General features: G+C 39.1%; 1 protein-coding gene across 20 annotated transcripts in view; it reads right to left on the bottom strand.

Moving 5' to 3' along the window:
- The window catches only part of DLG2 (discs large MAGUK scaffold protein 2), a 1,729,700-nt gene that overhangs the window by 579,662 nt on the left and 1,133,518 nt on the right, over positions 1–16,520 (bottom strand). For all 20 annotated transcript variants that reach the window (XM_031460460.2, XM_031460461.2, XM_031460455.2 and 17 more), the window contains one exon: positions 16,209–16,259. In XM_031460460.2, the coding sequence (XP_031316320.1) occupies positions 16,209–16,259 (51 nt within the window). The remainder of the gene's footprint in view (positions 1–16,208; positions 16,260–16,520) is intronic.

Genomic DNA, 16,520 nt, shown 5'->3' on the forward strand with positions numbered 1-16,520 from the left:
CCTGACAGAGGACATTCAAACACCCAAGAGAGGAGGAAGGCACTAAAGGATCAAGGGATGTGCCAGAGAAGCTTCTGGAAGGAGGTAATACCTCAGCTCACATACGAAGTTTGAGCAGGTGTTAGTGAGACATAAGGGGTGGGGCACGGAGAAGAGCATTCACAGGAAGGAGGAGGTGAGAAAAAGAATCCTCTGAGTTTGGGAAATTTCAAGTCATGCCACGTGGCTGGAGTACAGATGCAAGGGAAGAACGGTAAGGGAAGAACTGGCGCTTAGGTGAGAGGTAGAACATGTAAGGTCTTGGTGGGGCTGAGCCAAGAAGGTTGGAGATTACCTCAACATCAGTGTGAGTAAAGTGCATCCCAGGCATGCTTTGTCTTAAGAAAGATCCCACTGGCTACGGTGTGGGTACCTCACTGAAGGGGACCTGCAACTCAGACATGACAACTAGCTAGGAGGCTGCGATGATCCCGGTGAGAGATGACAGCGGCCCGACCGAGGTAGTGTGTCCGGGGAAAACAGGTGGCTGTGAGAGAGATGAAAGAGGTGGATTTGACCCAGTGGCTGATTAGTAAGAGTTGCTTTCTGGTTAAATAAATGGTGATCCCAAGGTGAGAATAGTGGAGGGTAATACATCTAGTACGGATAATAATACTGGGATGCTCTATAGATACACAGTGCAAGGTTCTTCTCTGTTCTTTTTTTTTTTTTCCAAATAAACCCCAAACCTTGAGTAAATCCCTTAACTCAATTTCCTTATCTGTATAAGGGTTTTAATAACACTTATAACATAGGTTTATTGCAAGCAAAAGCACTTGCACAGATACAATCCTGGGACTGAATTCTGGCCCCAGAATAGCAATGATTTTACATCCAAGTTACTTAACTACTGTAACCTTCAGTTTTCCTATCTTCCAGATGAGATTAGAAAAGCTAAACGGTTATTTGTTGCAGAGCCCAAATAAAGCACTGGCGGCCCCTGTAGTGTATCTCAAGTACTTAGAAGCGATCATTACTATAATCATCGCATCTGTGTTAAAAGGAAATGGCATATTATAAACGATTCTCTTCCTTCAGTGGGCCAGTTTCTAAAGGAGTGAAGGATACGGTTTGGTAGACTTGGGAAGGACAGTGAGCAAAATTTTAACAGTGAGCTCAGGAAGCCAAATAACGAACAGGAAACAATTGGCTGGAACTGAGATTTTCAGCCAGTGTATGGCGGGAAACACTGGGTCAGGAACTCTGCAGTTGGCTAACACTTAATTTGTGTTTATGGTCAAGGCAAGGTCTCTGGAGGGCTCTGCGTGGCAAGGGAAGCGGGTAATAGCACTCGTCGTAACAATTGAGTGCGCTGCCACTCGGGCCCAATAAAACAGGGGGTTCAGAACTTCTGGGAGCTGAAAGGTCTGCCGTACTCACTACACGCACCCAAAGCAGAAGGTAGAAATGTTTCACTGAATTTTCCTTTTGGAATTTCTACTAAGAATTCTGCTCTGCCCAAGGGAACTTCATACCGATGGCAGAGTGGAGGGAGGGGGCACAACAGAAATGAAAACATTACAAAATGTTCCAAGGCCTCTTTCTAGCCAGACTGTGGTCCCAGGACGTGCAAGGGGAGCTTGTGATGAGAATCGCAGATTTTCCAGCACAGAGAAGGTTTCTGGCTGCAACTGTGCAGGCTATAGCTATTTACCAGACAGCCAGGAAATTCTGTGGTGGTTTGGGGCCTGGCAATTCACTGGTGATTTTTAAATGTTCAGAAGGCTCAACTTTCTCCTGAGGTTTTGAAACTATGCAGTTTTGACATGCTTCATATGCAACTGCCTAAGTATGGTTATTTAATCTTTTGTAGACTTTTTAAGAACTCACAACCATATTTCTACCATTTAAAAAAAATAGCCCCACATATTCACAGTGAAGCTGAGTTTTCTGTGAATGAGGTTTCAGCAATGCTGGTGGGCAGACTTTTCTGATGTGACACGATCAAATTGTGTGTGTGTGCGCGTGTGCGTGTGCTTCACATGCTGTCTCCACATCTTGTATTCATGATTACAGTAACATTTTATAGCTCAGACAAGTTTGGGAAACACCAATTTGTTCTCAAGGTTATTATCAACAGATGTTTTATTATTTTGATCACACAAGACAAGTCAGTTAAAAGCCCTGCTGTATGTGGGGCACCCAACACAAAATAACCTGAAAGAATGAAAGAATGTTTCCACCATATGGTCGAGTCTGTATGTGGCTATAAATTGTGCATTATGGATGTGAAATGGGTTAATATTCAGTTTCCTTTCTCAGGATTCCAAGAATAATACACAGCCTTCTAAGACTAATTTATTAATTCAACAACCCTGAGCTTTAAAAGGTAACTGATCTCACAGTCAGTGCTCCCTTCACTTACTGTCATTACTCTTCCTTCCCTGCTGAGCACAAATGCAGACACCACGTCAAGAAACATCCCTTTGGAAACCAGAGGCAAGAATCCTCACATCCGCAGTTCAGATGGCAAGCTTTCCGAGGGGAAGAGCACCGTGCCCTGTGAAACAACACAGCCGCCTCGACAATGGATGGAGAGACACTGAGATTATAGAGCAAGAGGTTCTTTGTGAAATTTTAGAACAGAACCAGTCTCCAGTTCAGATTTCTGCTCTACCCCTTTCAAGCAGTGCAGCCTTAAAACAGTCACTTTCTCACTCAATGCTTCAGTTTGCAAGACAGTATGATAATAATTACTTCAGAGAATTTCTGCCAGAAAGATTACATGAAGTAATACAATAAATAAATTTAATCACATATTTCAGATGTCCAGATATTTTCCCACACATTTGAAAAAGAAATCCCCTTCTTATTCAGAAGAACAACAGAATCCGAGTGACGCATAGGTTGTCCAGGCAAAGCACTGTACTGCATCTCTGTTGCATCCTCCAGTGTTGGCACAGGATTTGGTCTGTTCACCTAAGAGCATCCTTTGTAGGCACTGCCAAACATGACAGACTGTGCTGAAAAGCCTCTGTCATAATTTCTGTCAAAACAGCCCAGTCTGAAGACAGCCTGTCCCTCAAGAAACACACTTGAAGAGAAGGTGGTTAAGTAACACTGACAGAAGTTTAATTTGGAAGTAGTAATAAATAGCCCTTACAAAATACTCTGCCACTTGTATATTTTATCACTGAATGTAGACAGAGAGAAACATACCACGAACTAAGAAACATTTGCTTTAATAAGTGGCCAATGTAAAAGGCCTGGGTTTTCATTTTACCACGGTAAAATGAGTATGAAAGAGCATTTTTCTATTTCCTTTTTTTCCCCAGGCTTATGTCATAGACAGTTACATAAAACAAGAAGGGACAAGACTGATCAACACTCCATGATGGTACATCTCCCTGAAATCATGTCTGTCTCCCTTACCAGCTCCTAAGCTCTCAGACAGCAATGACTGTCTCATTTACTACTTAGTCACAGTTTCTAATACACCTGTTGCAGAAGAGATGCTCAATTAATGCTTGTTGAGTAAACAAAGCATGAATTCCAGGCATCACAGTCAATGCGTATTTGTAGAAGTAAAGAACATTTTAGGAGGGAAAGTCATAACCAAGAGCATGGCCAGAGGAAGGGGACTGTATGGGAAATCACTGAAGAAATGGGCGAGTGGTGATGCTGCAGAAGAAAGACTCCAGGGAGGAAGTGGATGTCGAACTCTTTTTTGTTACAGTTCAAGGACTGTCACAGGATGAGAACTAGACCAGTAATAACTACTACTAACTCTTGTAGGGCCAGGCACTGTTTCAGTACATTTTATATTTATGAACCCATTTATGGCCAGAGAATAAATCTTTTTGTCCAAAAAGACTTCCATATTTTTCATGCTTACTGATGGTACCTCATAGTGATTGAAGACAGATCAACCAGTTTGGACAGACACAAGTTTTGTGACCATGGACAAATGCCTTAGCTTCTTTGACCTACAGTTTCTTCTCTGTAAAAGAGAGGCTCTCTTATGTAATGGACTAATCATTAAGATTTGAGATAACTACAATAAAGTAACATATGAAGCTAAAATTTCAGTAAATGATACAGACTGATTCACTTATTGTGTCATCAGCATTCGAAAGAGCATGAGCATTGGCTCCAGCTTAAAAGGAGATCCTACCTGTCTGTCTGTCTATCTCTCCATCCATCCATCTACAAAGACACTTAAATACACACAAATACATGAAAGAAATACATATATTGTAAAATGTATTATATACAACGTATATAAAATTTATACATGTATGTGCATCTGTGTGTGTGTATGTGTGTGTGTGTGTATACACACAATCAGGATGAAAATCTAACATCTATCTTATGTCTTGTCAAAAGACTAAATGATTCTTCTAGTGATTCTGCCAGTGATATACTTTGTTCTTCTAGTGATTCAAAACTGCCAGATGGAAAATGCCAATTGAAAAGGATTTCAGTCTCTAAGGGCCTCAAAATTCATATAAAAGGTAGACACGATATGAACACAGATGACAGTGAGAAAGCCCTGAGGTGATGAAAAGGATGGGTAAGCCAGCTCTGGCTGGGGAATCTGACAAAGCTTTTCAGAGGAGGTAGCACATGAGCTGGGTTTTGAGTAAGAGCTTCTCAGGCAAAAATAGTAAGGGTGGCAAGAGCAATTTTAGGATCAACAGAACCTAGCTGGTGACCCCACATTAAACGTAAGGTGACATTCAATGATTCAATGGCTAAATGTGCCTTGTTTAATTTATGCTGAGTCTACACAGACCACTTTTAAACTTTAAAACTAACACGCCTTGGAAGTTCTGGGATGTCTATGAATATTTTCATATTATGTGCATTCCTTTTCTCCAAAGGATAGATAATTTGAAAGTGCAAAAATGCATCAGTCTCATCAAGCTAAGTCGATAAAACATAAGCTTTTAAACCCACTAGCTTTAATCATTTCTCAAAGACTTGAAACAACTTCTGCTTTTCCTGCTACGCATCTCTATTTTGAGATCCTAGTATTTTTTTCTTCTCCCCATGTTTTTCCTTTTCCTTTCTCCTCATTAAAACAGGTATTCATTATAGGGAGCAGTAAGGAGAGGTGGATTTGAAATCACAAGCAGCCTGCAAAGACTTCCCTGCTAATGTTTCCAAATGCCTAAGTGCTTAGGAGAAATGAAGGTTTTTTTTTTTTCTAGGAAGTAAAAGGGAAAAGAGGAATCCTTTGCAGAAGGAATAAGTATGAAGCCTACTAAATGGGGAGGAAGGATGGGGAGAGAGTCCTTGAACTGGAATAAGAAAGGAGAGAATCATTTTCAGAGATAAATGATTTTGAGGCACACCAAAGAAGACAGGGCCCTGAACAGTTTCCTAAAGATCCTCATGACCTATTAATGTCACTTAGGATTTGTTGAGTTGCAATAACAAAACCCCAACATAAACTGGTTGACATATTAAAGGAGATGATTGTTTAGTACAAATCCAGAGGGAGTGCTTTCAGAGATGATTTGCTTCACAGTCTCAAGATGTCACCAAGACTGTTCTTTCCCCCATTTACCTACTCTGCCATCTAAAATGGTACTTCATTCTAAAGCTGGAATCCTCTTATGGTTATAAAATGGCTCCAAGCTGCTATCTGAGCTACAGGCTTCCTCACTTTATGCCTATGCAAGAGGGTGGGCTTCTGTCTCAGAATTCTAAGCAAGAGTCACAGAATTCACTCTAATTGTTCTGGATTGGGGTGCATATCCACCACCGATGGAGGCCAGGGGAGAAGAATGCACTCACTGGCCTGAATCAATAGCCAACCTCCCTCAATCAACCTCCCTCTTGAGTTCACAGTCACCTTAGCGTCCATCAAAGCACATGGGTCGTGTGGAAGGAGGCAGACATTTGAACTAAAATCCAGGCAGAGTTAGCAAAGAAGAAGGGGTGAAAAGAATGAAATGGGTGGATTACTGACAAATGTTCACTACGATGGAAAGGTGCAGCAGAAACTGACAGACTGGAAGGGACAACTCAGAAAGGGACAATGGGGGCTGAGCAGTTACCTGTGAGGACAAGACAATGTGTAAGTTGTCTTGTCACTGTACAAGGACATAGAACTATGGGATGATTCCAGAAGGGGTTGAAGTGCTTGAGAAGAAAGCACAAAGAATGACAGAATGTACATTTGCTGCTAGCCTGACAGTGGAGCTACAAAAAAAAAAAAAAAAAAGTATCAACCAGAGTTTGTTCAGTTGCAAGTAATAGAATCCCCAGCCTTTACCAGTTCTCAAGATGCAGTATTCGGTGACTCAGGTGGGATGGCTGGGCCTCTGTCCTGCACTGCTCCGTGGGTCTTTGCTTTCCAGTAGTCTCTGGATCCAGTACCTCCATCACGACCCTGAAGTCTCAGGGCACCCCAAGTTAGAGCTCTCCTTCCCACATTTCCTTAACCACCCACACCTTGTTGATACAAGTCACAAAAATAGATCTACTCAGATTGGAAAACTTCATTGGGGATGATAGAATTTTGTCATGTCTGTGCAACTCTTTCCATTGTAGATTTTGTTTAGAGGTGCTGGTGTTAGAAGTACCATTTTGCTAGCATCAGATGTGCTTGTAATAATCAAGAGCCATGCTGAAAAAAGATAGGGGTAATCGTAGAACAAGTGGTTCCCAGAGAAAATATATTGGCCAGTTTAGATGATGTGAGGGCACCAAGGCTCAGACAAATGAACTGGGAGAGAGCACTAGTTAATACTCTGGTGACAGACGGGGTGCAGGGTGAAAGAAGGGGAATAACTCAGCTGGCAGCTATAAAGAAAAACGAAGAAGGCTGGAGTCAGCAGCCGCGTTTCAGCAAAATGCACTTTGTGCTGATTCATCTAGATCAGGCCTCTGAGGTGTGTTTACCAGGCGCTCCTCAGTCCGGAGACTTTGATGCTTACATCTAAAGAAAAGTTAGATTAATGACCCCCCCAAATGTCTGTAAACTATATTTTTAACAGTCAAGTTTTTTCTGACATCTGAGGCCAATGGTGAACACAGCAAAGCACTTTCTACACGTAAAAAGCTTGCTAGTTTCCAAATCAAAGTTCCTAGACAGTAGAGACCTAAATTCATAGACCTATCACTAGCCATTCTCTTTACCTGCTACTTTAAATTTTTTTTTCTTTTATTTCTAGGACTTGTAACACAGTCATGGCTTACTTTAAAGTGTAAGCTTTGGGGTATTAAGGTTTACTGCAACCTGCCAATGCTATTCCCTGTGGGAGAGCTTTGCTTTATGACCTTACCTCAGTGGTGAGAGGCACAATTAGAATTTAGAGAAGGCAAATTTAAGCAAGGTGACATTTATTTTGAGAATAGGCTATGGCAGCATGAGCCTAGCGCATGACCCACCCAACAACTTTCACACCATAGGGACAGCTAACATCCAACACCAAGATACATTTGCATAAGTCCACTTGTTGTCAAGCTATGGATGCCGGATTTGAACTAGTCTGGCAAAGAAAAATCTAAGGGAAGGTTTCCTGTAGCCATTGGGAAGTGAGTGGCTGTCTGGTGGGGTCTTCAAGACAGATACAACATAGAAATTGGATGCTGCCTGTTCTTTCTCTCTCTTTCCCTCCCTCTCTGTTATCTTCCGTCTCTGGCTTTCTCTGCAGGAGTCTCGTTTTCTCAGATGAGCTTCCACCATGAGGCAGGAAATTCACATGGCAGTTGCATATCGCACAGCTATCCTACGCAGTTGGAATGTAGCACCTCGCCACCCCCAAACTCCAGAGTGACAAATCCCGAGGAGCGCTCTTATTGGCTTGGTTCAGCTCAGATGCCAGCCTGTAAACTGTACATCAAACCCCTAAGAAAAGTTTTAAAAATAAAGACTTCCTGTGTTCCACATTCCCAAGGTTCTGATTCATCTGGTTCCAGGACAGGGCTCAGGTATCTGTATTATTTTTTTTACTGGCTCGCCAGGTAATTCCAATGAGTAGCTCTAGACCAGTCCACTGTGTGACCACGGGTACTATGATTGGCAGCTGTCCTCAGAATGATGTGGTTGAAATGAGGAGAGGAGCAGTTCCCCCCAAAAGGAGGACGTTCCTCCTACCAGTTTTAATGTGCAGACAAAAAGAATAGCTGCTCACTATATCATATGTAGAGATTGGAAGTGGAATATCACTAGAATAAAATAATTTAAGGAAGCATTAGAGCTTCTGAAGCAAACATCTTAGCCTGAAGCTACTGAAAACAAAGGAAAACACTAACTGCCTGTCCAGCCCGGAACTAAATTCTGGTGAGCTAACAAAGAAGGGAAGCTAGAGTGACAAATATTCTGGGCTAATTCTAGAGGAATCTACGGCTGCAAACTCAGGGCAGACTCCATTTATATACTCAACATGCTTAAAAATGCATCGATAATGGGTCTCACGTACATTCTGGAGATAACGTAAGAAGCTTAGCATTTACTATAAATATAGTCTCTGCTTCTCTCTTTCTCACACACACATGAGAACATACATTTGCCACTTGACCTAGACCTAGAATCATAGCTGAAGTTATACCAACAGTGACACTTCCCAAAAAAATCTGGCTTAGATAAGTGTGTGTATGTATACAATTTATAATAGCTAATAATATTGAGCATCCATTCTGTTCCACAAACTATTTTAAGCATTTTACATATTTCTATTTTTTTTTTACAATAATGCTGTAAGATAGATATTCATATCACATTTATCATGAAGAAACCCGAGGCTTAACAGTAAAAGTAACATGTTCAAGGTCACACAGAAAGTGGCTCATTTTGGATTAACAATAAGGCCTGAGTTCAAAGATTATCCTTCTTTTTATTGCTTATATGAATCTACTTTTGTTCCATAAATCTTGTAATACCTCCCACAAAGCTAATAAAACTTTGATCAAAATTCACACAGACTAAGTAAATATTTTTATGTCTAAATACACTCTTATGCTTGGATGGTATCTATGTCTTTAAATACACGTATGTGTGCACATATTTCAAACACTAAAATATGCATGCATAATTGGAAATACATAAGATTTGGAGTTCATTTAAGAAAATTATCTAGCATTAAATATTATTTAACTAAAATAGAATAAGAACTGTGCTAAAGATGACTATATAAAAACTGAAACCCCATCAAATATCTTAGGGACTCTTATCTTTTGTTCCTGTTACTATTAATTTGAAATAGCTAAAGAGACCCAGGAAAAATTAGAAATTTAGAAACCCAATGCTTCTACATTATTTGAAGCAATAGGCCCTTAATTCCATTAGAATTCAGAGATTTTTATCTTCATGAAAATTCAGTAATGTGAGATAAACAAATTTGGCCTAAGTGATTCAGACATCCAGTGAGTTTCTAATTAATTTAATACCTGGATGAATCTGGAGAGTCCATCAGTAGACAACTTTCATGGGTTACTTCTTACCCTGCAGTTCACAAATACTGTTTTAAAAATTCCCATGTTACCCATCTCATACCCAGACTCAGTTCATCTACAGGAATTCGCAGGGTGCAATAAATCAGTCACTTTTCTCTGCCCTATAAATCTATTTATTTTGCCATGGGTTAAATAATAAATAACAAAAGTCAATGATTTACATTTGGGAAGATGGCTTAGCTCTTTGATTTTTTTTTTTTAAATGCCAAAGAATATCCATGACTCGTCAGATAGAACATTCAAATAGTGTCACATGGCCATGCATTCTGCAGCTGTCAGAAACTCACTCCAAATGTTCTGTTTCTCTGGAGGCTGGAGGTAGGGGTAGTCAGATGGTCAGATAGTCATTTCAACATCTCTGCTAAATTGTAGTCATGCATGCTGGCCAGGGTTATGAAGGCATGATGAATCTATTATCCATGCTGGGTCAACTAGCTTCTCTGGATATAAATCATATTAGGGATACATAACCTATTAACTTCATACATGGATAATGGACAAATCACTCAGAGGCATGGACTTTATACTCAGCTACCTTGATGTAAGAGCTGAGGGTGTCAGAAAGGCTTGAAATACCACAGATGCCCATCGCTGAGAGGCTCAGAGTGTGCTAATGAAAGGAATTTGTTGGATTATTGTCTAGTCCTCTTGGACTTCTTTGCTCTCTCTGGCATTTTCCCATCCTACAAGACATCAGAATCTATTCTTCTTTAACATTCTGAACATATTTTGAATCATTTCCTTCTCCATCACCATTGGCAGGCTTTAGCCATTAATTATAGGTCTTAAATGGCATACCTGCTTCGTCTCCTGAATCCTATGAAATATATACCTGATATTGCAGCTAAAGTGATCTTTTAAAAACTCAAATAAGATTGTCATTTTTTCTGCTTAAAATTCTCCAAAGGCTTTCTATTGCCTTTGAGACAAAATTAAAATTCCTCCGTATGTTATCTAAGGCATCTATGTTCTTGGTCCCCTCCATGTCTCCAGCCTGGTCACTCTGGGTCCTACCTCATAACTTGAGATGCAGTCACTGTGAACTGCTTGCAGTTCCTTGAGCATGTTACTTTTCCATAGACCCCCGAACATCTGCACTTGCTACTTTCTGAGGCCCTATTCTTCTGCTCCTTTCTCCATGGCTAGCTTCCTATCACCTTTCATAAGCAAGTTCAGGTGTAATGCCTCAGGGACGTACTCCATTCTGGGCCAGGTAGTCAGTCATAGCACTCTGTTCTTTTTCATGGTTTCTGCCTACTTAATTCTCTGTGTCCTCTCCCAGGCTGTGAAACAAGGACAGTGCCTTGGTTCAGTAAGTGTTCGACACATAAACGTATGTAAGACATTTGTGGGATTCATCATGTGTGCCAAGTAGTCAGTGCCTTGACCAATGCTGCTGTAGTGGAGGAGTCACCAATTTGTCCTCAAATTGTCCAGTGGCTTTCCCTTTTCTTTTTATATCATCAGAGTAATATAAAGAACACTATAATAGACTTCCTTCCATCAAGGAACTCACAGATCAGTGGAACAGACATTTATTTATCATGTAGTGTGAGAAATTCTCCCCTTGTGTTAATTTATGAAGGGCACCTTTCCCAGGAAGGGAAGTCAAGAAAAGTTTCTTGGAGGAAAAACACTTGAGCTTAATTTTGAGAGCAGTTTAATTTAATGGCAATGAGCTTAGGTTTTTGTGTCTGTTGGGTGTGGGGTTGAATCCTAGTTTCATTCTTTACTAACGTTGTGACTTTTGACAAGTGACAATTTGAGTTTAATTTAAACTCATTTAAATTATGAGCATCCTAATGTGTTAAACGAAGTTAGCAGTAACATCCCTAACAGGGATGTGATTAGTTTATTACTAAATTAATTGTTATAGAGATTAAATATAGAAAAAGTATAAGCTGTAAACACATACAGCAAAGACTTCTTCATCATAACTTCTTCATCATTGGATGTCTGACAACTAACCAAGTGACTGGGGGGGAAAAAAAGGGAAAGTTGATGTGAAAGAATTCTTGTTAGATTAATATAAATTGTTTATTGAGACTGGGAAGCTAGGTTTGAAGCTTCCTCAATGATCCTGATAAATAACACTTGTAAGAATGACCATATTAACATAAAGGAAATATTAAGAATAACAATGATGCACGCTGTTCTAAAACTTCATATTAACCCATTTAATCATCACAACAGTCCTAAGAGGTGATGACAAATACTTCAGCCACGTTCTCAAATGTGGAAACTGAGGCACAGAGAAGTTAAGTTTTCAGCTTAAAGTGACTTAACCAGCAAGTGATACAGCCAGGATTCAAATGCAGGCCCTGTGTCTCTACTTCATCGTACTTACAGTGGCTGAGCACAGGCATAATCCAACCACCCACCAACTATTCACTGAGCACATACTACGTTCCAGACACTGTTCTAGGCAAACTGGATACAGAGGTGACTATATATTTATATATAGTATATATTTAGGGGGAGGAAGATGTTAACAAAGGAAATAATAAGTAAGTACTATAAATTTCAGATATTAAGTGCAATTAAGAAATAATAAAGCTATGAAATGGGAAAAAGCATGATGCGGAAGTTGGTACTAATTTAAGTGGGGTACGAAGGAGAGATGTTTTTCTGAGGAGGAGACATTTGAGCAGATATTTAAATGATGAGATGAACAAGCCATATAAAGAGCTGAGGGGAGACTTTCCCATGCATATAGAACACCCTATATAAAGCCCTAGAGGTGGGAAAAGCTTGGCATTTGAGGAATGATAAGGAATTAAACGTGGCTGAAGTGAAATTTTCTAGCAGTTGATGGTTAAGGCATAATGTTGGAGAGGGAAGCAGAGGTCAGATTGTATAAGGCCTTGGAGTTGATGATAATGAATGTAATTATCACCCCTTGGAGGGTTTTAGGATTAAAAGTGGTATGATCTGGCTTCTATTTTGAAAAAGATTACTCTGGCAACTTTGGGGAGAAGAATGGGCAAAAGTAGAAGCTATGACAATGGTTCAGGCATGGGATGATCTTGGTTTTGACCAGGATTCAACAGAGCAGGTGGTAAGATGTGACTGATTTTGAAATATATTTTTATGGTACCAGTAGGACTTCCTTTGCTGAGGGACAAAGAATAATTACACAAGACTCCTAGATTTTTTTTTTTTTTTGGCCTGAACTATAAGGAAAATGATAGCCCCAATTACTTAAAATGACAAATATTAGGGTAGAAGCAGCTTTGGCCCTGAGGGTAGGGAGTGCAGGGAAATCATGCCTTCTGTTAGGAATATACTAAGTTTAGAAGACCTTCCTTATGTTCAGGAGAGATGCCAACTGGACAGCTTGCTGTACACATTTGGAATGCAAAAGAGAGGTCATGACTTCAGATTTGGGAATCATCAGTTGATAGTTGGTATTTAAAGCCATGGGTCTGGATGAGATCACCTAGGGAATGAGGAGAAATTAAAAAGAGGTCTGTGCACTGGGTTTGAGGAAGCTTCCAACATTTAGAGGAGGAGCCAGCAAGGAGACTAAGAAAGGGCACCGATGATGACATGGTAAATAAACAGAAGAGCGTTTTATTCCGGAAGCCAAGAAATTAACATCTTTGAGGAAGGAGGCAGTGACAGCTGCATGAAATGCTGCTGAGCAGTCAGTCAGGACTGAGAACTGATGCCAGTATTTAGCAAGATGGAACCTGCTGTGACTTTGATAGGGACGGTTTTAGGACTACTGTGGGGATGAAAACATGAAATAGGTTAAAATAAGAAAATGAGGTACTGAAGTGGAGTTGATGGAAACAGACAATTTTCCTAAATTTTTGGTTAAGAACAATAATGAGGCAATAATGGGAGGAGAACACTGGGTCAGGGGACATTTTTTTCTTTAAAGATGAGAGATATTACATCATGTCTCTATTAAATTTATCCAGGAAAAAGCCAGAGAGAAACTGATACTGCACGAGAAGAGAAAAGTGCAGGAGCAAAATTCTTAAATGGACAAGAGCCCAGGTCACAAGTGACAAGCTGGCCTTAGAAAGAAATCAGGGAAAATTCCTTCACTGTAACAGCGAGAGCACACTAGTGGACCTGGTGGTAGGAAAGTAAGGTGGTTTTCATTTGATTGCTTGGATTTTCCCAAGGACATACGAAGAGAGATCAACAGCTGAGAGTGAGGATGAGGGAGGGGGTGCTTGGGATTTGAGAAGAGCAAATGAGATGTGAAATTGTTGCCCCAGAGAATGAGAAAATGATTTTTCTAAAGACATTTATAAGAATTGCTGGAGTCTGTTGAGGGTTCATTTGAAATCAATAGTTATAAATTTAAAGTAAGATGACTAGCCACGTTCAGTTGCCCAGGTGCTGGCTTGGAGTAAGTAGGAAGCTGTAGGGTAGATGAATAAGGGCTAAGATTTTTCCTGGATGAACACATACACACATAAATACACACACACACCAAAAAAAAAAAAAAAAAAAAAAGAGAGAGAGAGAGAGAGAAAGAATAAATAAAAATGTTGAGTATATGAGGAGGAGAATTAGAGTGATGGACCAGGGAACATATGCTAGGGGAGGAGGCAAGGGAGGACATAAAGAAGGGTGGAAACAGGAGGCAAATGGTGAAATCAATGATTCAAGGTCCTAATGGGGTTGAAGAATTTTTGGAGAGGGTACTAGAATAAATGATAAGGAGGTGGTGTTCAAAGAAGACGATGTTTGACATAGACATTTTAGAGGAGGTACAGTTAATGGTACTGACAAGGTTCAGAGTATGATTGGCAACCCTAGGGCCAGAAGTAAGGGCAGTGAGATGACACGCTAGATCATGAAGCAAGTATCAGAAGACACACTGGAGCCCGTAAATGTCTGACTCCTACAGAATGTTCTACCTCACACTAATGTTACTTCTAACTACGTTTGATCTATAGAACCAGGGTAACTAAAGGGTATAACAGTCAATACATAAATCTGTGTGGGGTTCAGGGAGAGGTTGGCCTCCTAAGTGTGAGATCGTGTAATCTAACAAGGTCCTAGGTTAAGAAGGCTCCTGCTGTTGCCAAATTTAATTCTTACTAGCTTTTAAACAAGGGCCTCACATTTTCATTTTGCACTGCATCCCACAATTTATTTAGCCAGTTTCAGAAGATTAGGAGTTTAGAAGAGAAATGTCTTCTCTTTTCTCACTTGGGCTAACCTTCCATAAGCCTCACTTTTTTCCATTTAGCATGCCATTAAAATCTTTATCAAATTTCACCCTGGAAGTTTTAGAGAACCCATCTGTCAAACACTTAACTTTTAATGTAAATTTCCTTTAAAAACCATTCACAATAAAAATTAGGCTGAAAATGAGAAATTCCTTGACTCAGGAAAGTGGATAATCAGTAAACAGAATAGGAAAAATAAATTTAAATGTGGATCTAGAGTCTGAATCCATGCTTGAATGATAGCTTAGGAAAAATACTTACATTTTTATTTCTTATTATAAATGTATTACATGTTTATTATGGAAGGTTTAGGAAATAAATACAGCTGAAAAGAGGTAACTATAATTTACCCCAAAATCCTTAACAAGAGTTAACCACTTACCACATTTTGGTGCATATCATTCCAGGTCTTATATAAATATCTATGAATGTATACTATGTTAATATATATCAAGCATATATAAAGCCTTATTTGTGTTTATTGGATTATATTTGAATACCATTTTAAATGGTATTTAATTTTTAATTTTGAAATTTAATAATACAGTCTAGTTACACATTCTATCCTTGAAATTAAACACTTTTCTAAAATACTATTATAATGTAACTCAGTATAATTTGCTGTTATGTAGACATACAATAATATATTATTAAACACTTGTCTTTTCTAGTATTTACTATCATGAACAATACCAATATGAACACCTACTGTATACTTGTACATTTCTCTAAGTATAATTTCTAAGTCAAAAACGGTGTCCATTTTAAAGCTTTTAATTCATGTTTCCAAATTGTTCCTTTATGGCTGCACTGATTTCCAGGCCCACTCAATGGCAGTGACTATGAACCTTCCTCTTAAATGTTTTGCCAACTGGGTGGACAAAAGCTGTTTAGTACCATTGTTTTCCTTGTTTAATAATTAGGTAACTGCTTTTTGTTATTGCCTTTTCTTTTTTGATGAATTTTCTGTTAATACTTTTTAGTTACTTTTTTCCCAGGTGATCTTCGGCCTTTCTTTTACTGTTTTGTAAAATATCTTTATATATTAGGGTTATGGTACATAGAATTTCCCTAATTTGTCAAAGCCTTGCCAAGACCTTAACATACTTGCAGAGCTCTGCAGGGTTGGTATGTTTTTCTCTATGGGGGAAGTTTTAAAATCCATCACTTTTTTTTTTAAACTAAAAAAATGCATGGTAATGGTAGTGAAGATCGTATCAGTATTACATAAATGAAAATATTTTGTAACGTATCTTAAAATGTATAGCCAAACATTCATAATGAAAACAATAGGAAACAAGCATCGCACCAGCTCACTGAATATTTCTGTCTTTCTCATTCATTTCTCCAAATCCTGGCAATGCAATTTACGTACTGAACATTCTGTGATTTGGTCTGCTTGCCTCCATGCCTTCCACTGCAAACATTTCATTAATATTCTCATTGTGAATACTGCTGGAAACGTCTAGGGTGTAATACACAACTGCATACTTTCACAAGACAACCCATTAGGATGCAGAATGTGGAATGCAAGACTGGGGTTTTGGATTATTGGAGTTTTCTTACCCTCTCCAACGTAATTTCTTCAAACTCATATTCAATTTCTGTCCCATTGACCTATAAATAGGAAAAAAAAAAAAAAAGAGAGAGAGACAGAAATGATTAAATACATTTTGAGTCAGAGACACCTGCATTTTAAAAAACATTAGGAGGTTAAATTTCATTCTGGCCATAAATAAACCATGCTTTATTGATGTTTGTGATTGTATGTTTTCATCCAAATGAAATCTAATTGAAGTTATTCTAAAATATGAGTGAGACTCTACAAAAAAAAACTGCTTATTGCTTCCCTTAGAATTTTGTGATGTTGTCGGGGAG

The sequence above is a fragment of the Camelus dromedarius genome, chromosome 12, assembly GCF_036321535.1.
Source record: "Camelus dromedarius isolate mCamDro1 chromosome 12, mCamDro1.pat, whole genome shotgun sequence".
In the NCBI taxonomy this organism is placed as follows: Eukaryota; Metazoa; Chordata; class Mammalia; order Artiodactyla; family Camelidae; genus Camelus; species Camelus dromedarius.